Raw genomic sequence first — 21591 nt, 5'->3', positions numbered from 1 at the left:
CCTCCTTCCCTACGCCCCTTCCCCTTCCCTCCCCTTTCCCGGGGCTGGACTGTATCACCCTGTCTCCTGGCAACTGAAGGGCGCTAGGAGGAACGTCATTTCCTGAAGATTCCGCGGGAGGGGGAGGTTGTGGGGGGAGGGGAGGGCAGGGGGCGGGGGGAGGGGAGGGGAGGGCAGGGGGCGGGGGGAGGGCTGAGACGTCGGAACAAGCTGGAAGCAGAGGCTGGCGCTGGAGCTCTGGGGGCGGAGAGCTCAACAGTTAGCAAAAGTGCCCCGCTGCCGACCTGGGGAGGCGACGAGGGCCAGAGCGGCCTCGGAGCAGCTTCTCCTGCTCGTGGGACAGCTCCAGGGTACTTCGGGCGCCGTTCTCCCATTGCATTTTGAAGGTGGGGATCCCGCCCTCCACTTTTCCCCAATATTGCATTTCGGGGGACCTTTCGCAGGGAACGGTCCTGGGCTCCGGACATGCCCCGAGATCTTTGTTTGACAACCCGGGACTCGCCCAGGCTGCTTTGCCCGGGGCTTCGGGAGTAGAGCCCCCGATTGAGGGGGTGGGGTCCCCCAGGCCAGGGACAAGAAGTGGCCTGGCTGGGGGAGCCCGGGAATGGTCTGACTTGGAGGTGGGGAAGGAGGTCCAGCGCTGCAAAATCCCCAGCCTCCAGCCCCATCCAGCCGCCAGGGCTCCCCGCGTCAGAGCGAACCCGAGTTCGGGAGATGAGCACCCAGCTGGACCGCCTGTCGGTGACCTCGTCCTCCACCGGCTCTTTGGGCTCGGCGGCAGGGGCGGCGGCTGGCTCGGCTGGCAGCGGGCTCCGGTTGCTGTCGGGCAACGTGCGCAAGCTGCACCATGCACTTAACTTGCTGCTGAGCGATGCGGAGCGGGAGCAGTTCACTCATTGCCTGAATGCTTACCACTCGCGGAGGAACGTCTACGACCTGGTGCGGACCCTGCGCCTGCTGCTTGACAGCCCGGACAAGCGGCAGCTGCTGCCTATGCTGCGCCTGGTCATCCCGCGCTCCGACCAGCTGCTCTTCGACCAGTACACGTCCGAGGGGCCCTATCTCAAATCCCACATCGCATCGGCCCCTGGGGGCGCCAACGGGGCTGGACCGGGGCTGCTGGACGGTGCGGCCGCTGCCTCTCCTCCTCCAGCCGCCTACTGGCTCCCGCAGCCCCAGTCACTGTCCAGCCGACCGTCCCAAGTGGACTTCGGTTCTGGCCCAGAGGGGACGCCCCCGGAGGAACTGCGCGGGGAGATCCGGCTTGTGAGTCTTAGGAGAAGCAAGACCAACGAGGGTCTCGGCTTCAGCATCCGAGGTGGCTCCGAGCACGGCGTGGGAATTTACGTGTCCCTGGTGGAACCTGGCTCCCTGGCGGAGAAAGAAGGGCTAAGGGTGGGCGACCAGATCCTGAGAGTAAACGACAAGTCTTTGGGCCGAGTGACCCATGCTGAGGCAGTCAAGGTAGGTGGAAGAGGGACAGGCAGCCTTGGATGCAGGAACGAAATGTTGACTTAAAATTACCTGCTAGTTTGGGGGTAGGGGGATAACAGGGATTAGCCCTTCCCTAGCAGAAAGTTGTCTGGTGAGCTTTTTAGTGTCTGGTAGAGTGTATGGAAAGAAACTTCCATCCTAGTGACGTCCACCACAGCTGTAATAGCGAGTTTGTCGTCGCACTGTTTAGTGGGGAGAGCAGTTTTCTGAAGTCTGCCTGCTTGCCTACACCACTTACAACTCACCACCCATATACTGCTACTGCTTCCAAGATCCTCTGTGGAATAGTCGTGGGCAGTGCAGCCCCAGGCTTGGATTCTTGGGAAACTGACAAGGAGAATAGACACCTGCTCTTTCTACTTCCTGTGCTATGCTCAGTGTTCCGTGACCCCCTCGTTCCAAGACAGGTTTCTAGTCTGCAGTGAATTAGATGCAGAATCCCCACAGTAGAATCACAGACTTAGAATGTAGAACATATGATATTAGATCTGGGAGAGATCTTCTAGTCCAACTCCAGTAATTTTACAGAAGGGGAAAGTGAGGCCTTGAGAAGAGAAGTAACTATTAGGAGGTCCCAGGATAAGTGGCAGAGCTGGCCTCCTCAGTCTCGTGCAGAGTTCTTTCCACTGTAGTTAACAATTCCTGTTCTTCTCTCTTCTCCCCTCCTCCCACCTCCCCCCCCCCAAACTTGGGGAGCATCTCTGCATTAAATTTCATAGGAGTTCAAAGGATTTAGAGCTGAAAGGGACTCTAGTCCAACTCACTGTTGTTACAGGAGAAGAAGCTGAGGCCCAGAGGTTTAATGAATTCACCAACATCATGTGTAGTAAGTGGAAGAGTCAGCATTTGAACCCAGAATGGGAATGTCTTTTTAACTCCTAGAAGGAACTGGTGTGTTGACCATGCCACACTAGTGATAGGAACCCCAAGTGGGTAGATTGAGCAAAACTTCTTTTGGGTACTATTGCAGCTTTTTTTCCTCTTCCTCCCTCCTCCCTTCCCTTTTCCCTTCCCATCAGTTCACCTTTACCCTTTATTCAGCACATCATATATTTATAAAGAGATGGTCCATTAACCTTACCCTTTTAAAGGTGTGTAGTTCACAGATGATAAATGTATTCTATGATGATGTGTGATCTAAATGGTGATTTATACATTTGGATGCAATTTTACTAGCAGCTTAAAGACTATCAGGCGATTTCCTCACTACAGAGGTGCGAAGCAGGAAATTTCCAATCTTTTAGAGGGTTGAAAAAAAGAAGCAATAGAAACACTAGATCCACAATTAGAATTGTGTGCTATGTCAAATTTAGTTTTGGGTTCTCATTTTTCAATAGTACAATGAAGAAGAATACTACCTAGTTAGATGAAAATCTTAGGATCCTTGGCAAGAGCCTTTTTGGGCTAAGAGTGTTGCCATTAGGAACCCAGAGCTTGGGACAACATAAATAGAGATGGAAACTTGACATAGTGCCAGCCCTTTAGCAAAGTTTATTTACCATTGGCACTTGGAAAGCAAAATTTAAAATCACGGAGGCAGCCTCCTGAAGTTTCAAAGCTTTTTTTTTTGGCAATGAGCAGGTACTTTATTTGAACAGAAGTTTCATGGTTATCATTAGGGATGAGCCAGGTTGTAAATTCACTGTGTAGAAGGGCTACCTTTCCTGAGCTGCTGTGGTCTGCACCTCAGTATTCTCTAACTTGAATTCTCATGCTAGACTGGAATGGTCATTTGGACACAATGAATCTTTCTTCTTCCCTTTTAGTCTACACAGTCCTATTACTTCACCAGAAAGTTACCTTTGAAGCACTTAAAATGCAAAAAAGCAAAATGAATAGCCTTCTGGATCACTGTTAACATTTTGAAAACCCTGAAGAAATCTAGTACAGAACACATCCAACATAGGATAAAGGTCTGTTTTCAGTGAGAATGAAGCTTCAGTGTCTATCGTGGAGTCAATAAAATGTCAGGGCTAGAAGGGGCTTTTGAGATCATCTAGTCCCATTGCCTCATTTTACCTTGAAGCCTAGAGAAGGGAAGTGACTTGCCCAAGGTCATATAGCTAAAAAGTAGGACATGAATCCAGGTCTTCAGATTCCGAATATGTTAATCCTTTCACTTAAAACATACTGACTTTTAGTCTTAATGCCATTGGTGTCTTCAGTTCTAAGAAACGTAGGCACAGTCGACTCTCATTTCCCCAAACTGAGACATTTAACTACGTCCTTTAAATAGGGAACTATTTATTCTTTTCTATGAGATTAGGATTTTCTCTATGTTAAATGAAAGTAGATGGAGATTTAAGGGACTATTTCCCTCCAACAGCAAAATATAATGGATTCAAGAACAAGATGTCCCCTAGCTCTACCCCCAAGGGAAGCCTAAAGTTCTTGGCATGAGCTTTAGTCTAAAGGTGTCCAAAATCAACTGCTTTCTCATTTGTAAAATGTTATGTCTTAGGCTTTCATCTGCTGTGCCTAAAATGAGGTGTCATTTTCCCACTTTTCCCTAATCTCGTAAAACTGGTAGGAAAAATCTGCTAAGATATTTTGAATTCTGTTTCTCTTCCTTTCATCACAAATAAGAAGGCTTATTCTCAAAAATGTATTTTTGATATTAAAATCTGTTGCATGTGTCTTATTTGGAGGCGAGGGGTGAATGCTCCAAGCTCTTAGAAGGATCAATATCCACAAGAAAAATCAAGTTTCAGAAGTCAGGTCACACCCTAAATGCGATGTGCCAGACTCTTACTCCCCTCACAAGCCCCTCTTCTCCCCAAACCCACCAACATTTTTGCAAAGTGGGGATTGCATGTGACAAGGTGTTTTCCTCTTTAACTGATGAAACAAGCATTGATCACCACCCAGAGGCAGGATGTTGGTGATGAATGTACAGTTCCATTGAGAGGTGCACAGCGTCTCTCCTTGGAAAGCCAATCACAGATCCAGATATCAGTGCAAGCCTCTTATTTACAACTTCCCCCCAAATATTTTGGCTTGGTTTTGATGAAACTCTCTTGAGCGAATGATAACAACCACCACAAATGCCAGCTTTCTTTCCTCCCATTTCTCTTCCTCTCAGTCTCTCTGACATGCTGAGTCTAATCTGCTGGGATTTATTTTTTTCTTTTCTTTGCTCTGCCTTTAAGATAAAACTGTAGCCTACCCAAAAGAAAGTTGTCTGAAGACGTGATATTCTGAGAAGGGTATCTTGGCACTCAGACAACCTCACACTAAATCAGGAAATGATGACATAAATTAATGGGCTCCATACTGTACCATCTGGAAATTTATTCTTCTTCTCTGACCCCAAACATCAGCAATGGTGATATTTTTGAGCAAATGAAGTTTAAAACAAAAGTAGGATTCTGGCTCCGAAGGTAGAATTATGAAAGCTTACAAGCAAACATTCATGTCCATTGGTCTGTGAGCCTTGTGGTTCTGTGTGCATCAACAACCAGTGTTTCCAGGTGTTCTGCTATATGTGTTTCATCCAAATTAAAATTAAATGACTTCATTACTGCTGCAGCTAAACCACCAAGAAATCCCACAGGCCCATTGTAGTGTGAATGGTTTTATAAGTGAAAGTTACATTCCCTTTTATTTTAATTAGGGTTACTACAGCCCCTTCCTTTCACCTCCTATAATATCCCAGGGAGCAATCAGTGCATATTAATATGTCATTCTATTTGGTCTAGCCCTTTCTGAATTACAAATCTGTCAGCTGCCAATTTGTAGTACTGGGTTATCTGAGACCGTTACAAATTATTACCAAATCTTCCTCCTCAGCCTGTGAAATGCAGTTTCCCCACTGGTCTTTTTCCCTTATTCAATTTGGAAACAGTATGGAACATTTTTATTTGCACCCAAGAACTTCCAAGGGACTTAGCTCAGGGACTGGATGATTCTTGAGTATTAAGGACAATATTGAAAGGTTGTTACTAATAAATTTTTATTGTGTTTATTTCCTGTTGTACCACATCCAAGACAACGGCGATTTTAGACATTTCTAGGGTCAGTTTCTTTAATGAAACGATCAATCCCTATCTATCTATACACACATACATATATACATACACACATATATATGTATGTATGTGTATGTATACAAATACACATATATGCACACATAGATCGGTTGCCAATGGGTTTTTTTTTAAATTGTACTTCTTTATCAGCCTATGCTGTGAAGATTAAATATTCTTTTAACTAATTATCTTTTCATTCTTTTGGGTCCTAATCAGAGACATGCTTAGAATGGAAAAGAAAGACACTTTTTTTGGGGGGGTGGAGGGAAGGACTGATATTTTTGCAACAAAAACACTTTTATTATTTTAGACTTTATATCTCTGCTTCTTTTAGGGATTGCTTAGAATCAAAGCAGGAAACTCATTCATTTAAACATTTAAAAAATTTAGAATAATTCTAGTCATAGATGCTTTGTGTTTTCAAGTCACTCACATTTTCCTACCCCAACCATGGTCCAGTCCACTGCTGGTTGTTAGCTACCATAAATGCATCATATGAATAGAAAGTTCAATGAATCAGATCTTTTAACCTCCAGTCATTTTTTTTTGTCATTTTTTTTTTTGTATCCCACAGAATTAAATGCTATCAACCATGGAGTTAGACAAAGTATATGTGTAGCCAACTGTTGTTGGCCAGGGAGTATTACGTATTCAAGTGTATACAATGTGAGGCTACACCCATGAACACACCTAGAGAGTGTGTGCACATTGCCAAAGGATTAATGATCATCTTCTTATAAGGACTGTTTATTGAAACAGGCTTAAGGGCTTTTGCTATATAGCTCTGTTTCCAGAAAGATTCATTTACAACCCAGGAGGGAGCAATCCATCTTTCTTCCCTAGGAGGCTCAGGGCAAGTCACCACAAGGACAGTAGGAATGTGATTAGCAGAGACTGCGTTTGTTTCTACCTCTAGTTAGCTGTAGGCTAAAACAAAAATCTTTTCTAACTGTATCTTGTTTTCCAGACAAAAACCTCATGTTACCCTGAATTTAAACACAAACAGCCTGCTTTGCCCTTTGGGTTCCTTGTTGGCTTTTCTGTACTGAAGACATTTTAATTTTGGCAGTTTGGCAAGCTCAAAGGGTGTCAGGATGGAATAAGGATCATTTTACATTCCATTTCTAACAATTCTTATTGGCCAGGATGAGCAGTACCAAGAGACAGGAATGTTTGTCTTTCGACTTCGCTATATTGAAATGATATAGAATGGAAGAGACTGATTGTCTCGGGAACCATGGAATGTAGAGCCTGAAGGTGATGTGTGCCCAGTTTTCCACAGAAAACCACCTCATCACTTGCTCTTTATAAATTATACCCAGCATGGCTAGAAGGTTGTCTGTTATCATGGAATGGTTTAATTTTTTTTAATGCTTTTTTATTTCTTAAGTTCAGAATAAAATAAATAAAATTTAAAAATACATTCTGTACTTCATAAATACTAAGAAAAACCCATTTTCATATACAAAATAGAACAAGAAAGAGGATTATATGTAAAACCATGAATCTTTATTACATATAGCTTGCTTTAAAAAAAAGTACATAATAAATTCAACATAGCATTTTCAAAGCATCTTGCTTGTTTCTTTCTTCCTGAACATCTTTCTGTTCTCTTATGTGCATTAAAAATGCTTCTGTGACATTTTTCTTTTTTGACTAACCTTCAAATTCCCCCCTCATTTTTTATGTAAAAAAAATGCATGTATCATTCTGTACCTCATCGTGCAACATTTTATGGCATGGAACATTGAAAACATTCCTGGATTTGGAGGCAGAGCTCTTGAGTGCAAATCTTGGTTCTGACAATTAGGCTCTGGGTGACATTGGACAAGTTATTTGGGCATCATTTCTGAATCTATAAAATGAGCGGATTGGGTCCCTGAGGCCTCTTCTTGTTCCAAAGGGGTCATCCTACCACACTAATGAATGACTGTGAGGTGTAGTAGACTTGAACCAAAATCATCTAACTTCTGCCACTTCCACTTACTAGCCATGTGACCTTGATCTCTGCTCTGATCTTCAGTTTTCTCATCTGTGAAATGGGAATAATAATACTTGCATTACTTATCTGACAGAGGTATTTGACAGTTCAAATAAGAATATATATAAAGTGCATTTAAAAGGTAAAGTGCTTTAGGAAAGTGAACTGCTCTTATGATGGTGGGTACCCTTTTTTTTAATACAATATTCCTACCCCCCAACACCATTGCTGACAATGCCTTTACAGAAGAGCTCTTTTTAAATAAAGACAATTGAATGCAAGCAATTCTTGTGGTTAAGATCATCCTATTCGTTTCCTTTGTCCCTTAGCTCTTAAAACCCGAATCATGCTTCCAGAAGTAAGTAGGCCTATTTCAGTAACTCTTCTGTCTCCAAGATTCCAATATAGAATCATTTCTGCATTTGGAAACAATAAAAGATCCAATTTTAGGTGAAGTGCATTTTCTATACAAAGCATGGAAGACGTTTCAAAGTCTACTCTCAAGCAAAGCAAATAACTCCCAAGTTTAAACTTTTCCTTCTATATTGAAAAAACATATTTAAGCTGATTGATTTTTCAGCCCCATCCTCCTCGCTTCCCCTGTTGAGAATTACAGTGTTCTTAATGCTAAATTGGTCGAGGTTGTGCTTCAACTGGCAGTCCATTCTGGAGCTATTTTTTTTCCCCAATACCCTGAGTGTGTGTATTAACAGCAATGCCTCAGCTCTGAATACTAAGCAAATACATCAGCCTGCAGTAAACAAAACCTGAGAGACTATGTCTGTGCAATGCTAGAAGAGCACCTGAATTAAAATAGAAAGGCCTGGGTGGTCATCCAGATGTTTTATTTAAATGACATCAAACATCTGGTCATTGCCAAGGATCCAGATGCTTGACACTTTGTAGAAAAAGCCCATAAGACAATTGGATTTCTCACTTTTACTTCTGCATGTTTTGGCATTACAGAGACATAGCCAGAGAGCTCTCACCACTCCCCTCCATTGCTATGCTAGGGCAAGATCACAGGTTTGAGATTAATCACTTTACTAGGGTCAAAATAACCTGAAACCTATGAGACCACTGTTTTATTCAAGACCAAAGTTGTATATTGGTCTTAATAATAATTATTATTGACTTAATCACTAGCATTTAAATATCACTTTAAGGTTGAAAAAACTCTTCACATATTTTGTCTCTTTTGATCCTCATAACAGCCCTGGAAGGTTTGGGCTATTGTTATCATCCCCATTTTTACAGATGAGGAAACTGAGGCTGAGAGGTTAATTATTATTTTTACTGATAATAATAATAATGATACTACTACTAACATTTGCATAGAGCTTACTATGTACCAGGCACTGTGCTAAGTGCTTTACAATTATTATCTTATTTGATTCTCACAACAGCTTTTTGAGGGAGGTGTTATTATTATCCCCATTTTACAGATGAGGAAACAGACAAGTAGGGTTAAGTGACTAAATCACACAGCTAAGAAATATGTGAATTCAGATTTTTGAACTCAGATCTTCCTAACTTCATGCCTGGTGCTCTATCCACTTCGCCACCTAGGTGCCCCACGTACACACACACATATACATATATACATACACATATAATATGTAGTATATATACATATATAGCTGTGTATAATATACATATATATATAATATAAATATGTGTTTAATGTACTATACACACACCCACACATGCACACCAATGTTTGGTGTCATTTAGACAAAACATATGGATGACTGCCCAAGCTTTTCTATTTTCATCTAGGTACTCTTCTAGAATTGCACAGACACAGCCCCTCGGGTTTTATTTACTGCAGGCTGATGTATTTGCTTAGTATTTAGAGATGAGAAGTTGCTGCTAATATATACACACACTCACATATATGTATATATAACAAATAGTATATAGAACACTATAGTGGACATTAGGAAAGATACCTATTAGGAAAATCATGGTCCTTCCCTTCACACAGCTTACAGTCTAGTACAAGGACAAATCACACACTGAGATAATTATAATACAGAATAATATCAGAGCATTTAGGAGGTACAAAACAAAGTACTATGTTAGGTCCAAAGGAGGAGGTTGTTACTGGGGCAAGATGACAGGGGTCAGAATAGTGTTTGGAGAGATGATAGTGTTTGAGCTTTAAAGGTTAGGTAGAAATTTAACAGAGGCAGAGAAAGGGACTTTCTAGGCTCAGGGAACAGTGTGAGCAGAAGCCTAAAAGTGCAGGGTATATTCTGGGAACAGATTGGTCTAGTTTGGCTGGAACATGGAATGTATAGAGGGGGGTAATGTGAGCTAAGTACAGGACTGCCCCAAATGATAGAGGGCCTTACATCCAAGTAGAGATAGTGGAACCTTATTTGGTTGGCAGTAGGGAGCTAATGAAGATTTTTTTTGTGGAGAGGAGAGATATGATCAGACTAAGAATGATTATTCTGGTGACAACATAAAGCATTTTGGAGGAGAGAGCTGAGGTAAAAAGACTCATTAGGAGTCCTTTCGATAATCCTGAAGAGTGGTAATGAGTATCTGCCCTAGCGAAGAGATGAGGACACAGATGCCAGATATATTGAGGAGGTGGTATTGACAAGACTTGGTAATTGATTGGCTATGAGAGATGGGTATGACAAGCCAAAGATACCATCAAGATTCCAAACATTGTAAACTGGATGAACAGTCATGCTACCAACAGAAAAACCTAAGTCAGAAGGAGCACCTGGTTTAGGGCAGTATTAGCCTTGAAAGCCTTAGGCTGTGTCTTCACCAACCAACCAACCCCAGACCAAAGCAAAACAGATGTTTAGGGGTAAAAATAAAAACCTTTAGACCAGATTGAAATGATGAAGATCCTCACTTATTTGGATGACTATTCAACTCTCCCTAGTGCCCAGGTCAGTACAGGTATGAATGGATCCATTGGGCAAGTCAGCCTATCTTTGGCTGTTTTTTCCTCATTGTAATCATAAAATCTTGTGGATCAATTGAACCTCAAATATTATTTTTTTGAGTTTTTCCCCTTTTAATTTATTGATATGAGGCAAAAAAATAGAGACAGTGAAGTGACAGCAATAAAAACCAAAAATGTTGACTGTCTGTTTCCCTGGGAAAGAGCATTCTCCCACCCCTGTCCCTCTAGCTTTACTACATCAGGATGCTTCCAAGGAACTATGTAATGAGGCACTTTAACTTCCTTTAAGTGGCTTTGAGAGGTTAAATGATAATTTGGGGCCATTAGTAACTGTGCAGCTTAAAAATAGAACCAAAAAACCCCAACTTTTAATTTATTTCACTGAAATGATGCTAGAGCTCTCCACTAAGAGCTTCTGTGTAACAGATGAAAATTTGCTTCTCATAGCTTAAAACAAGCTGGAAAGCAATACAACCCTCAAAAAGATACAGATCTATTTTTTCCTTGCCGTTTTAGGTACTTGTAGGTTTCATCAAATGTAGCAGGATTCATAATACCAAGAACAGACAATGGGCAATCCTTTGGTGCATGTTGAGTCAGCATCACCTGCATTTTTATTCATCTGATTGACTCCCAGTCTCATTTCCCACAGTGACTGTTTGAGACCCTTTTTTACTTACCTCAAACCTCCATCTGCCTCTGCTCCCATTCCTTTTGTATAAGGTGATCACGATGCCCGCTTAATCAAGATAAAAGCTATCCAATGTGAGCCCTTCTCAACTTTGCTCCTCCACAATTCAAAACTCTGTATTCTTCATTTTCTCCTCCTTCTCTCTTTATCTCTGAGGAATAAATGCTTCTCTTCCTTACCACTGCTAGTTCCTCCCTCTAGTCCGTCATACTGTCCACATCCAAAGAAAAAAAGTTTTTTTAAATGCCTCTTGGGTACATAGGGACTATACTGGGGACTGAAGGGGATCTAAAAATCTAATAAGCCACAGCCCTTGGCCTCCAGAAACTTGCAATCTGGTAGAGGAATAGGATGCTAATACAGATACACAATGATAACAGCTAAGTGCATTAAAGAGTTATAAAACCAAGGTTTATTCGAGGTCTAAAGGGCAAAGTCATCACCAGCAGGGGATCAGGGAAGGATCCTTGGAGAAGCATTTGAGTTGGGCTCTAAAAGATGGGAAAGAATTCAACAGGATTCAAAGAATTCAATAGGTTGTGAGGAACACAAGAGAGGACATTTCAGACCCAGGGAAGAGAGATCTTATTCTATCAATCAACCAGCCTTGCCCCTCTTCCTTCAGTCTTTCCCTTTTCAGTGGTTCCTTCCTGACTGCCTACATACATGCTTTGGTCTTCTTTATTGAAGGATAAAGACTGGACCTTCAATTTCATTGAAATTGGGAACTCTTGGGTAAGGAAACTCCTTCTCAAATGCAGGTCATCATCTTCTCTGCAATTTAGAGTCTTGCATCCAGTACGTGTCAGAAGTAGGACTCGAACACAGATCTTGGCACTGAGGCTGGTTTTCTATGGACTATTCTACTCTACCTCGCATATGTATCCTTAAAAAAAGTACCTAAAACTCTACTACTCCCTTGAACTACTTTCCTATTTTTTTCCTTCTCTTCATCCATCAGACATCTTGAATAGTCCACACTTGTTTTGCTTCAGCAGTGCCACCTAGAGGTTCCTTAATTACTGTATCAGTATTGACTAGAAATGTCCTAATTGACAAATTCATTGGCCTTTTATCGTTCCCTTTTCTCCAGGATCTTTTCTTGTCTTCTTTGATCATTTAATGCAAACTCTCCATTTTACAGATGGAAACCTGAAGCCTAGATATGAGTCTGGCTTGCCTAGAGTCACACAGGCTATTTGTGGAAGAACCAAGCTGGGAACTCAGATCTCCTGACTTCCTTTCAGTCTACTTTCTATTATATGGGGAAAACCAGGTTGTCACTAAGGATGTCCCTGAAGGAATATTTCCAAGACCTTCCACAAACCAGAAAATAGGCATGTCATTTTGTTGTTGATGGTGGTGGTTCTTTTGTTAGACAGAAAGAGGAAATTTTCTTCATTCTTCCTGGTTCCGAGTCATTTTTGCCCAGTGTTCTTCAGAATATATGGGGCTGAAAAAGATATGTGGTAGTTTTTATAGCTTGGGAGATTCCACATCTGTGTTCAATACTTTTGAGATCAGGGAGAGTGGGTGAGGGAAAAGGAAGAGAGGGAAGTAAATTGATGCCAAGTTTCTGGGAGAGAAAAGTGAATGTGTTTCTTTTTTGAAGACTTACAGCAGAAAGACAGTATGGTGAGTGTGGAAAGAATTCTGGATTGAGCATCAAAAGAGCTCATCCTAGATGTATCGCTGATTCGTTTCATGACCTGGCAAGTCAAAGCTTCTCAAGACCTCAGTTTTCTTATTTATAAAGTGAAAGAATTGGACCATATGACCACTAAATTCCCTTCCATTGCTAAGATTCTGTGATTCTATAAGACATTGTACAAAACTGGTTTTCTGTCTTTCAGAACTCTTTTGCACTGCCTCTCCCTTATCCATCAGATATATATATCTTTCTCTCTCTCCTTTCTCCCTTCCTTTCCCTACTTAGATAAGTTAGTGGTTCAAAATCTTCTGTCCCACCCTCTTTATCTCTAACCTCTTAGCTTAATTAACTCCTTTATGATACCCTTTTCCAAGAAGTTTTCATTTACTTTGTCCTGTCTCTACTCTCTCTTTCTGTCTCTGTCTCTCTCTGTCTCTGTCTCTCTTTCTCTCTCTGTCTCTCTTTCTCTTTCTCACTTCTCCTTATCTTCTCTTTGTCTCCCTCTCTTGGCAACCTAGGTCAACTAATTCCAGGCATCAGCTGTCAGCTCTTTGCATGTGACTCCTAAATTTGGCCCTAGCCTTGCCTTCTCTCCAGATCTAGTCCCACATTTCTGACTGCTTACTGGGCATCTCCGTGTGGCTAGTCTATCAACACATTGAACTCAACAGGTTATGAATATGGGGAATAGACACTTTTTGTCTGGAGTATATGGTAAATGACAGGGGGTAGTAGGAAATATGGCTAGACAAATACATTGGGGAAAATCAGAGAAGACTGAAATGCAATCCAAAGAGCATGGGCTTTTTAGGGAATAGCCGTTAACAGAATATTGCCTATATTTTCAGATGCAGTCACTGAGTTGGTTAGTTTTACTATAACTGTTTTTATTACAACAGTAGGTTCTAGTATTGGGACAGTATTATAAGGAAATGATTAGGATGTGAATAACAAAAGACATCACTTTTAGAACTTAAAAGATGATGGTGATTTTGAGCTCTACAACTAAATAAGTGTATTTTTTTTAAAAGTATTTTTCTGTTCATGGTAAACATAGGAAAATAATGGCATCTGTATGTTGTGGCCAAACAGATGGTATTTTATTGATAGCATTTTATTACAGAAGTCAGTACCTTCTTACTGATATATTGGGTTAGGGATGTTTTTTGTTTGTTTTTGTTTTTGATTTTAATAATTTTACATTGGTCTGATTTGTGGGCTTGGCTTATAACAAACAATTGATTTGTTGGTATAGAGTTTTGATCTCTAACTTTACCCCTGCGAATTCCCAATTAAGGGAAGGCCATTCATCTTTCCCTGAAGATTGAAGGGAAGTAGTAAGGGAGGGAAGGGTTGGCAATTGGTAATGAGTACAGGGAATTCCATTAATGTCTTTACTTAGTGGACACAGAAAATGTTATTGACATAAACAGATCCTCCTGAAGGATGGAATATGTCACAGACATTGATCCCAGAAAATAAAAGACTGCATTGCAAATCCATCCAGGAGTAGCTACAAGCTATTATATTTGTGACTTATTGGATCTAGTTATTCCTTTAAAAAAAAGGAAGCAAGAAAAAACTTTTAAAAGTGATTAACTTAAATAGTAAAAGACTAAAAGCCTAGCTTGGTGGATAATTAAGGAATTGCATTAAGCAGGAATCAATATCATTTTGGAACCTGCCCTGTCATGTGTCTTTTCGAGTCATTTTTCATAATGGTGGTCACTGTATTGGTGGTCATTTGCATTTATTGCAGGCTTCTTATAACACAGTCCCTGAGGCCTATATTTCTTCCCCTTTCTCTGATTCTCTATTTTCTTTCACAATTAAACCCAATTTTAATTCATAAAGACGTTTAAAAGTGTCACAAAATGCAGTGGGGATGACTGTTCAAAAATGTCAGGCCCCTGGATGAGCATCTGGATTCTCACAGCTAGGAGGAAAAAAAAAGGTTTTCTTTGGAATTTTCCTTATTGTTGATTGATTGGTGAAATTGAGTTTATACACAATGACTTCATTGAACCTTCTTGAAAAACAGCAAGGTCATAAAGGGAAAGGGGTGGTTGGCAGAAGCCTGTGCTGCTCATATTCCATGTTGTAAATATACTGTGTTCTCACTGTAAGACACCTTAGAATGTACAGTGTTAGAACAGAAAGTGTTCTTAGAGGTCATTCAGCCCCTTCATTTTGCAGATGACATAACTGAACCTCAGAGAAGAGATGGCCTTCCCCAAAATGTCATAGCTTGTTAATAGCAGAACTCAGGTGTCATGACTTTGAAGCCAATGCTTACACACCATTCTACCTCTCCAATCTCCAGGAACAAGTGGATCTCCTTTGGAATCTATGGATGCTTCCTTTTGTATCTGATTGAGTGCATCCTTCTTTAGAGTGGGAATCCATTTTAACTGAGTTTAAATGAACAGAATTAAAGTCTCTTTTTAAAATCTTTTTTTTCCCCAAACTTCCCAGGTGTCTGTAATACATTTGCACATTTTAAAGAACCTACTTTATGTCATGACCAAAATAAAGAATCCCTTCTGTTAATGACAATGCTATCCTCTCAGTCATCCAGGCTTGAACCCTCAATATCATTTCCGACTCTTCCCTGCCCTTCACTCTCCATTTCCCATCAGTTGCCATGATGCTGGATGATAGTTTTAGTACTACAAGGGACCTTAGAGATAATCCAGTCCAATGCCCTCATTTTATACATGAGGAAACAGCAACTCAGAGAAATTAGGTGATTTGTTAAAGGTCACACAGGTAGTAAAAGGCAGAGCTAAGATTTGAACCTCTCACTCCATATTCAGTGCTCTTTTTAAAAAAATTAGTAATTCATGGTTTTGTTCAGTTGTATCTGATTCTTCATGACCCCATTTGGAATTTTCTTGGCAAAGATACTGGAGTGGCTTGCCATTTCCTTTTCCAATACATTTTACAGATGAGGAAACTGAGGCAAACAGGGCTAAGTGACTGGCTTAGGATCACATAGCTAGTAAGTGTCTGAGGCCAGATTTGAACTTGGGTCTTTCTGATTCTAGGCCCAGTGCTCTATCCACTAAGACATACTTTAATTCTATTTTATAGAATAAAAAAAATCTATATTGTACTAAACACAAACAAAATGCATGTGTTCTTGTGTATGGGAGAATGGAAAAAGATTTTAGTATCTGAAGTATCAAGTAGAGTTTGCTTTTTAAAAAGGTTTGTAATAAATTTTTCAAGCTGTCCTGCTTTGTCTGTGTTTCATTCTTAACTTCTTTCTGTTCTTTAATTCATTTCAATAAACATTTATTAAGCACCTTCTATGTGCCAGGTACTGTACTCTACTGGGTGGTGGGGATACAAATTAGAAAAAGAAAGACAGTCTCTGCCCTCAAGGAGCTTACAATCTAAAAAGGGAATACAGCACACAAAAGGAAGCTGGAAGGGGTGGGGGATGGGGGGTGGGGGGGTCCTGTCCCAAGAGCATCTTGTTTCTTGGAGTTGAAACCTGGCAGAGCTGCACATTGAAAATGGAGTGAGCTGGTAGTCCAATGTATGCCTTCTATGAAGGAAGGCATTGGAAGGAATTTAGTACTCTCCCCTACAGCCCTCCAGTCCTAGGGGAGAGTAGCTGACATTTCCAAGACTTGAGTTAGCACCAGCGTGATAAGATTAGAAGTGATCTGTGCATTTTCTTTTAAATGATTCAGTGGCCCTCTCTTAATTTTTTCTTTCGGGGGGCAATTTTATACCCCTCTCTTCTCAAGATTTTCTTTTCCGCCAAGCACTTTGTCTAGCTCTTTCCTTTGCCTTAATGACTTCCTACCATGCATTACACTTGTTTGTATGTCATACAACACCAGTGCCCAGCACAGTGAATAAACCGTAAGCGCTTAGTAAATGTTTATCAACTGAATAGATGGATCTGGACACCTGGAGGCCAGAGACCTAGGTTTGATTCCTGAATTGGTCCTTGGCCCTTACTATTTATGGGACCTTGAGATGGTCATTGCCTTTTTGGATTTTAGTTTACTTATTTGGAAAATGAGGGGGTTCACCTAGCTCAGAAATTTTTGGACCATAGATAGATTTCAGGGAATATGTGAACTTGGATGGGAAAAAAAGACATCTCTATTTTTATCAGCTCTAACTGAAATTTAGCCTTTCCTTAAGTTATGAATGTTGGCAACAAACATTATTTTAAGAAGGGGCCTGTGGGCTCTTCCAGACTGCCAAAAGGGTCTGTGACATTAAAAAAAAAAAAACAAACCACTTCCCCTGGATGATCTACAAGGTTCCCACTAGTGATCAATCTGTGATCGAATGAAAACAGAAAATATCATTGACAATCATATATTTAAGGGCCTATTAGCTTCTAGCTCCATTCTAGGTTCCTTTTAGGGACCTCAGAGGTCCTCATATCACAGAGGAGAAAACTAAGGCCCAGGGATACGCAACTTGCTGAAGGTCTCAAAGGTTCCAAGTGTCAAGATGGGATGTGAACCCACGTCTCCTGATTCAAGAACCAGTGTCGTTAGCATTTTACTATAATCTTTCTTTTTAAAAAAATGTTTAATTTTGTTTGTTTTCTTTTTTTAAAAAATTAGTTTTTGTTTTCATGAAGGTCTGTCTTCTCTCTTTTCTATCACATCCCCTTCCCCCTCTGAGAAACTAGGAAAAACAAAACCGCTGTTACCAATATGGATAGTCAAGTACTATATAAATGCTAGCTTTTACTCTTTTTACATATGGATCCTTTTCCTCTTTCTTTATTCCTTTTCAGGGATGGACCTAGTATCATTGGGTCAAAAGGAATGCACAGGTTAATAGTTTGGTGAAGCATAGTTCTAAATTGCTTTCCAGAATGGCTGGATTAGTTCACAGTTCTACCAATAATACATTAATGTACCTGTTTTCCCAGAGCCCCTCTATCACTTACCATTTTCCTTTTTTGTCATCTTTGCTAATCTGATTTTTTTTGGTCAACTGTCAATCTGAGTTGTTATAATTTGCATTTCTCTAATGAGTGATTTAGAACATTTTTTCATATGCTATTGTCAACTTGGATTTCTCCCTCTCAAATCTATCTATTCAATATCCTTTGACCATTTATCAACTGGAGAATGGTTCTTATTCCTATAAATTTGAATCAGTTCCCTGTATGTCTTATAAATAAATGTTGTCATAGAAACTTGCTGTAAAGATTTTTTCCTATTTACCTGCTTCTCTTATAATTTTAGCTGAATTAATTTTGTTTTTGTAAAAAGTTTTTAATTTTAGGCAATTCGTGCACTGCTTTTTAATATGTTTAATAGATATTTCCTAAGATTGTAGGTTTAGAGGTAGAAGGGACTTTAAAGGCCTTTTAGACCAACCCTCTAGAATAAGAGATTGAGTGGGAGGTATTGATGGAGAGACCTAGCTGGATTATGATAGGAAGCCAGGCTAACTAAGGAAGAGCTGAGGTGTGATTGATAAGGGGCTGGGGTATGGTGGAGTAGAGGAAGCATGTAATCTGGAACCTTCCTATTTTGAGTTTGTTTTGCTAAAAGTGCTGACTTTATTTGTTTCTATGTTCCTACGGGAATACAAATATTGTCAATACACTCAGAATTTGAATACCCAGTCATCCAAACTCCTTGTGTTTCTTGGGAACAATCATTCTTGTATTCTCCCATCCCTCCAGTTCCATACTTCAAACCATTTGGAGAATTCTTTTGGAATTTCCTTCAGGGGCACTTTACATAAGAAAAATCTCCTCTTAACATATGTGTATAATTACTTCTGTACATTAGTGGATCTGTGGTCCCATCAACATGGATATTCCCTCACAATTAGAGACTCATCATCAGCAATTTATGTCCATGTTCTTCCATCAATCCACTGCAGAGGATGCCGTAGTTGTTTGTTTTTGCATTTCATGAGTACCAGGAGAATACTTGGGCTCTCCTTCTAGTATCTATCACTCTTGCCACATGATAGACCCATATTTTTTTCATATAACTAAAATTATATTCCTTACCAATCAAATAATAAATCAATAAGCATTTATTGAGCACCCAATATGTGCCTAATTCTATGTTGAGGGCACAAAAATATAAATTAGGTCAGTCTTTGCCCTCCAGGAACTTACATTCTAATAGAGGAATTCAATACATGTGGGAAAAGAGGGAGAGAGTTGACCAAGGAAGGTACTTTTGGTGGAGGCAGGCTTTGGGATTGTGAGTAGAATTAAGGGGAAACAGATTGTCATACCTTTTCAGTATTATTACTGTTAGTATTAATGTGATCATTACTCTCAGAACAAGGAGGTGGGAAGGGAAGGGAGCACATGTGTGCTCACAGGGAAGTTGGCAAGATTCTTGTACCAGGTAGGTCCTGGCTGATGAGTAGATGGGATACCACCTCTTGACTATAGTTTAATCATTGGACATATGTTATAGCCTACCCATGCCCCCTATTCATATATTTATTGTCCTTTTGATGACTTTTATGTTTGATTCCTATGAGATTTTAAGTATTCCGAGATTTGAAACCATGTCACATTGCCATGAAAACACTGGAGTTGAAAAGATTTGCTTTTTGTACCAGGAAACAAATTCTGTATTATTAAAAGTATTGTAGTTTCCCATAGGGAATCTGACTCCTCTTCTTCTATATAATCTTGGGTACAACTCCTTGTCTATCTATATGCAGTGTCTCTTCTGGATATATGTATTGATGTACTAAACTCAATGGAATGGCCTCTCTATTGAGACTTTTTTTTTTATCCATTTAGGTTTTCCTGTGTGAATTGATGGGCTGATTTTCAAATAATAATGGTTCTCTTTTAGGCCACCCGATAATGTACTGGGATTTGTTGCAGTCAGTATAATATCATTCATAGATGGAAATATCTGGAGGACTTCATCTATAGGGATTCCTTCCATTTGGACCTTGTGTAAACCATCCTTTGTGATAGTGAACACCTTTGGCAAGAATATATCTTTTTTAAATGTTTTGTTTAATATTAATAGAGGATTGTTGAACAGAGTTATTCCTGTGCTTGCATGTATCAAGGTATCTTTGTAGATTTTAATGTAAACATAAGAGATTCCCTTTTGGAGTACAGTTTTTAAGGATGTTTTGTTCTAACAAGTCATTTTTTTTTTGTAATCAATAAACAAGAAACCCAGTGGGATCTCATATTCTCTGCATCCCTCAGCAAACTGTGTGACTGTAAAGATGTTTTTAAAAGACTGGTTCCCTTCTCATATTTTCATAAAGGAAACCATCAATATGTGGGCAAATTATTCTCACAAGGATTTGAAAAAAATGAGAAAGCAGTCAAATGAGTCAGTCATTATTGATGTTCCCTCTGTTGTAGTGGTTCTTAACTTTTTTTGTTTCATGGACCCCTTTGGAAGTCTGGTGAATCATATGGATCCCTTCTTAGAATAATGTTTTTAAACATATAAAATATTTAAGATTTTGAAGAAAACCAATTACATAGAAATAGTTAACCCCTTTCCTATTATTTTTTGGATATTATTATTGCCTATGATTTTTTTTCCCATTATCTTGTTTTCTTTTCCTTTATGAGATATTATCTGAAGTGATTACACAATGCTTTCAAAATTCTGACATCTCTTTGACATCTACTGGTCTGTTGCAGCTGCTGTTTCTGACTTTGTACTAATGCTATTTCTATTTCTTCTTATAGCATATCAAGGATTGATATGTTAGGCATCAAATGTGCTGGTACCTCTGTCATTGATAACAAAATAGATCATTACAGAAACATTGAAAGATTCATTATGTTTTCTATTTGTTGCCCACATCTCTGAATGCTTTTGAGATGATTTGGCTCATTTGAGTTTCTTTTCAATATTTCTGTAGATTTGTTTTACCTCTTGCTTTTTACTGTTTTATATCACAGGATTACAGATAATCCTCCATTATCCTCCCTCATAATGTTTTGCAATGTTTATTTTTTTTCTAATTTTATTATTATTTTCAGTTCCAGATTCTCTTCTTTCCTCTACCCCTCACCCACCCATTGAGAGGGGAAGAAATGTGATACCCATTACATATTTGAAGTCATGAAAACTATTTCCTCATTAGCCATGTTCTGAAAAATAGAGAGAAAAAAATACGTACTTCAGTCTTTACTGTGAGTCCATCAATTCTCCATCTGGAAGTGTTAAGCATTTTATGTCATGAGCCCTTTGGAGTTATGGATTATTGTATTGATCAGAGTTGCTAAGTCTTTCAAAGTTGATTATCGTTACAATATTGCTGTTACTACATATATTGTTCTTCTGGTTCTGCTCTTTTCATTTTGTAACAATTCATATAAGTTTTCCCTGGTTTTTCCTAACCCACCCCCTTCATCATTTCTTATAGCACACTAGTATTCCATGAGATTAATATACCGTAACTTGTTCATCCATTTTCTAGTTGTGGGACATAACCCTCAGTTTCTAATTCTTTACCACCACAAAATACCTGCTGTAAATACTTTTTTGTACATGAGCCCTTCTCCTTCTCTTTTTCCTTTGATCTGTTAGTAGACCTAGTAGTGGTATTACTGGGTCTAAGGGTATGCACAGTTTTATAGCCCTTTGAATGTGGTTCCAAATTGTTCATCAGAATGGTTGGACCAGTTCACAACTCCACCAACAGTGCGTTAGTGTTCCTATTTTCCCACATCTCATCCAGCATTTACCATTTTCGTTTCCTGTCATCTTAGCCAATCTGATATGTGTGAGATGGTACCTCAGAGTTGTTTTAATTTGCATTTCTCTAATTTATTAGCGTATTAGAGCATTTTTATGTGACCAT

General features: G+C 39.7%; 1 protein-coding gene across 9 annotated transcripts in view; it reads left to right on the top strand.

Moving 5' to 3' along the window:
• Nucleotides 1-288: 288 nt before the first annotated feature.
• The window catches only part of LOC114047370 (whirlin-like), a 134603-nt gene continuing 113300 nt past the window's right edge, over nt 289-21591 (top strand). For 5 of the 9 annotated variants that reach the window (XM_027868196.1, XM_027868198.1, XM_027868197.1 and 2 more), the window contains exon 1: nt 290-1464. In XM_027868196.1, coding sequence (XP_027723997.1) covers nt 715-1464 — 750 coding nt within the window. In that variant the 5' untranslated portion in view covers nt 290-714. Of the gene's footprint in view, nt 1465-21591 lie in introns of all 9 variants that reach the window. The other 4 variants (XM_027868195.1, XM_027868194.1, XM_027868192.1 and 1 more) reach the window with 1 other exon arrangement.

This window comes from Vombatus ursinus, unplaced genomic scaffold (assembly GCF_900497805.2).
Source record: "Vombatus ursinus unplaced genomic scaffold, bare-nosed wombat genome assembly UNPS02014786.1, whole genome shotgun sequence".
In the NCBI taxonomy this organism is placed as follows: domain Eukaryota; kingdom Metazoa; phylum Chordata; class Mammalia; order Diprotodontia; family Vombatidae; genus Vombatus; species Vombatus ursinus.
Note: the sequence above shows the minus strand (reverse complement) of the source record. Positions and strands in the feature narration are given on the sequence as shown.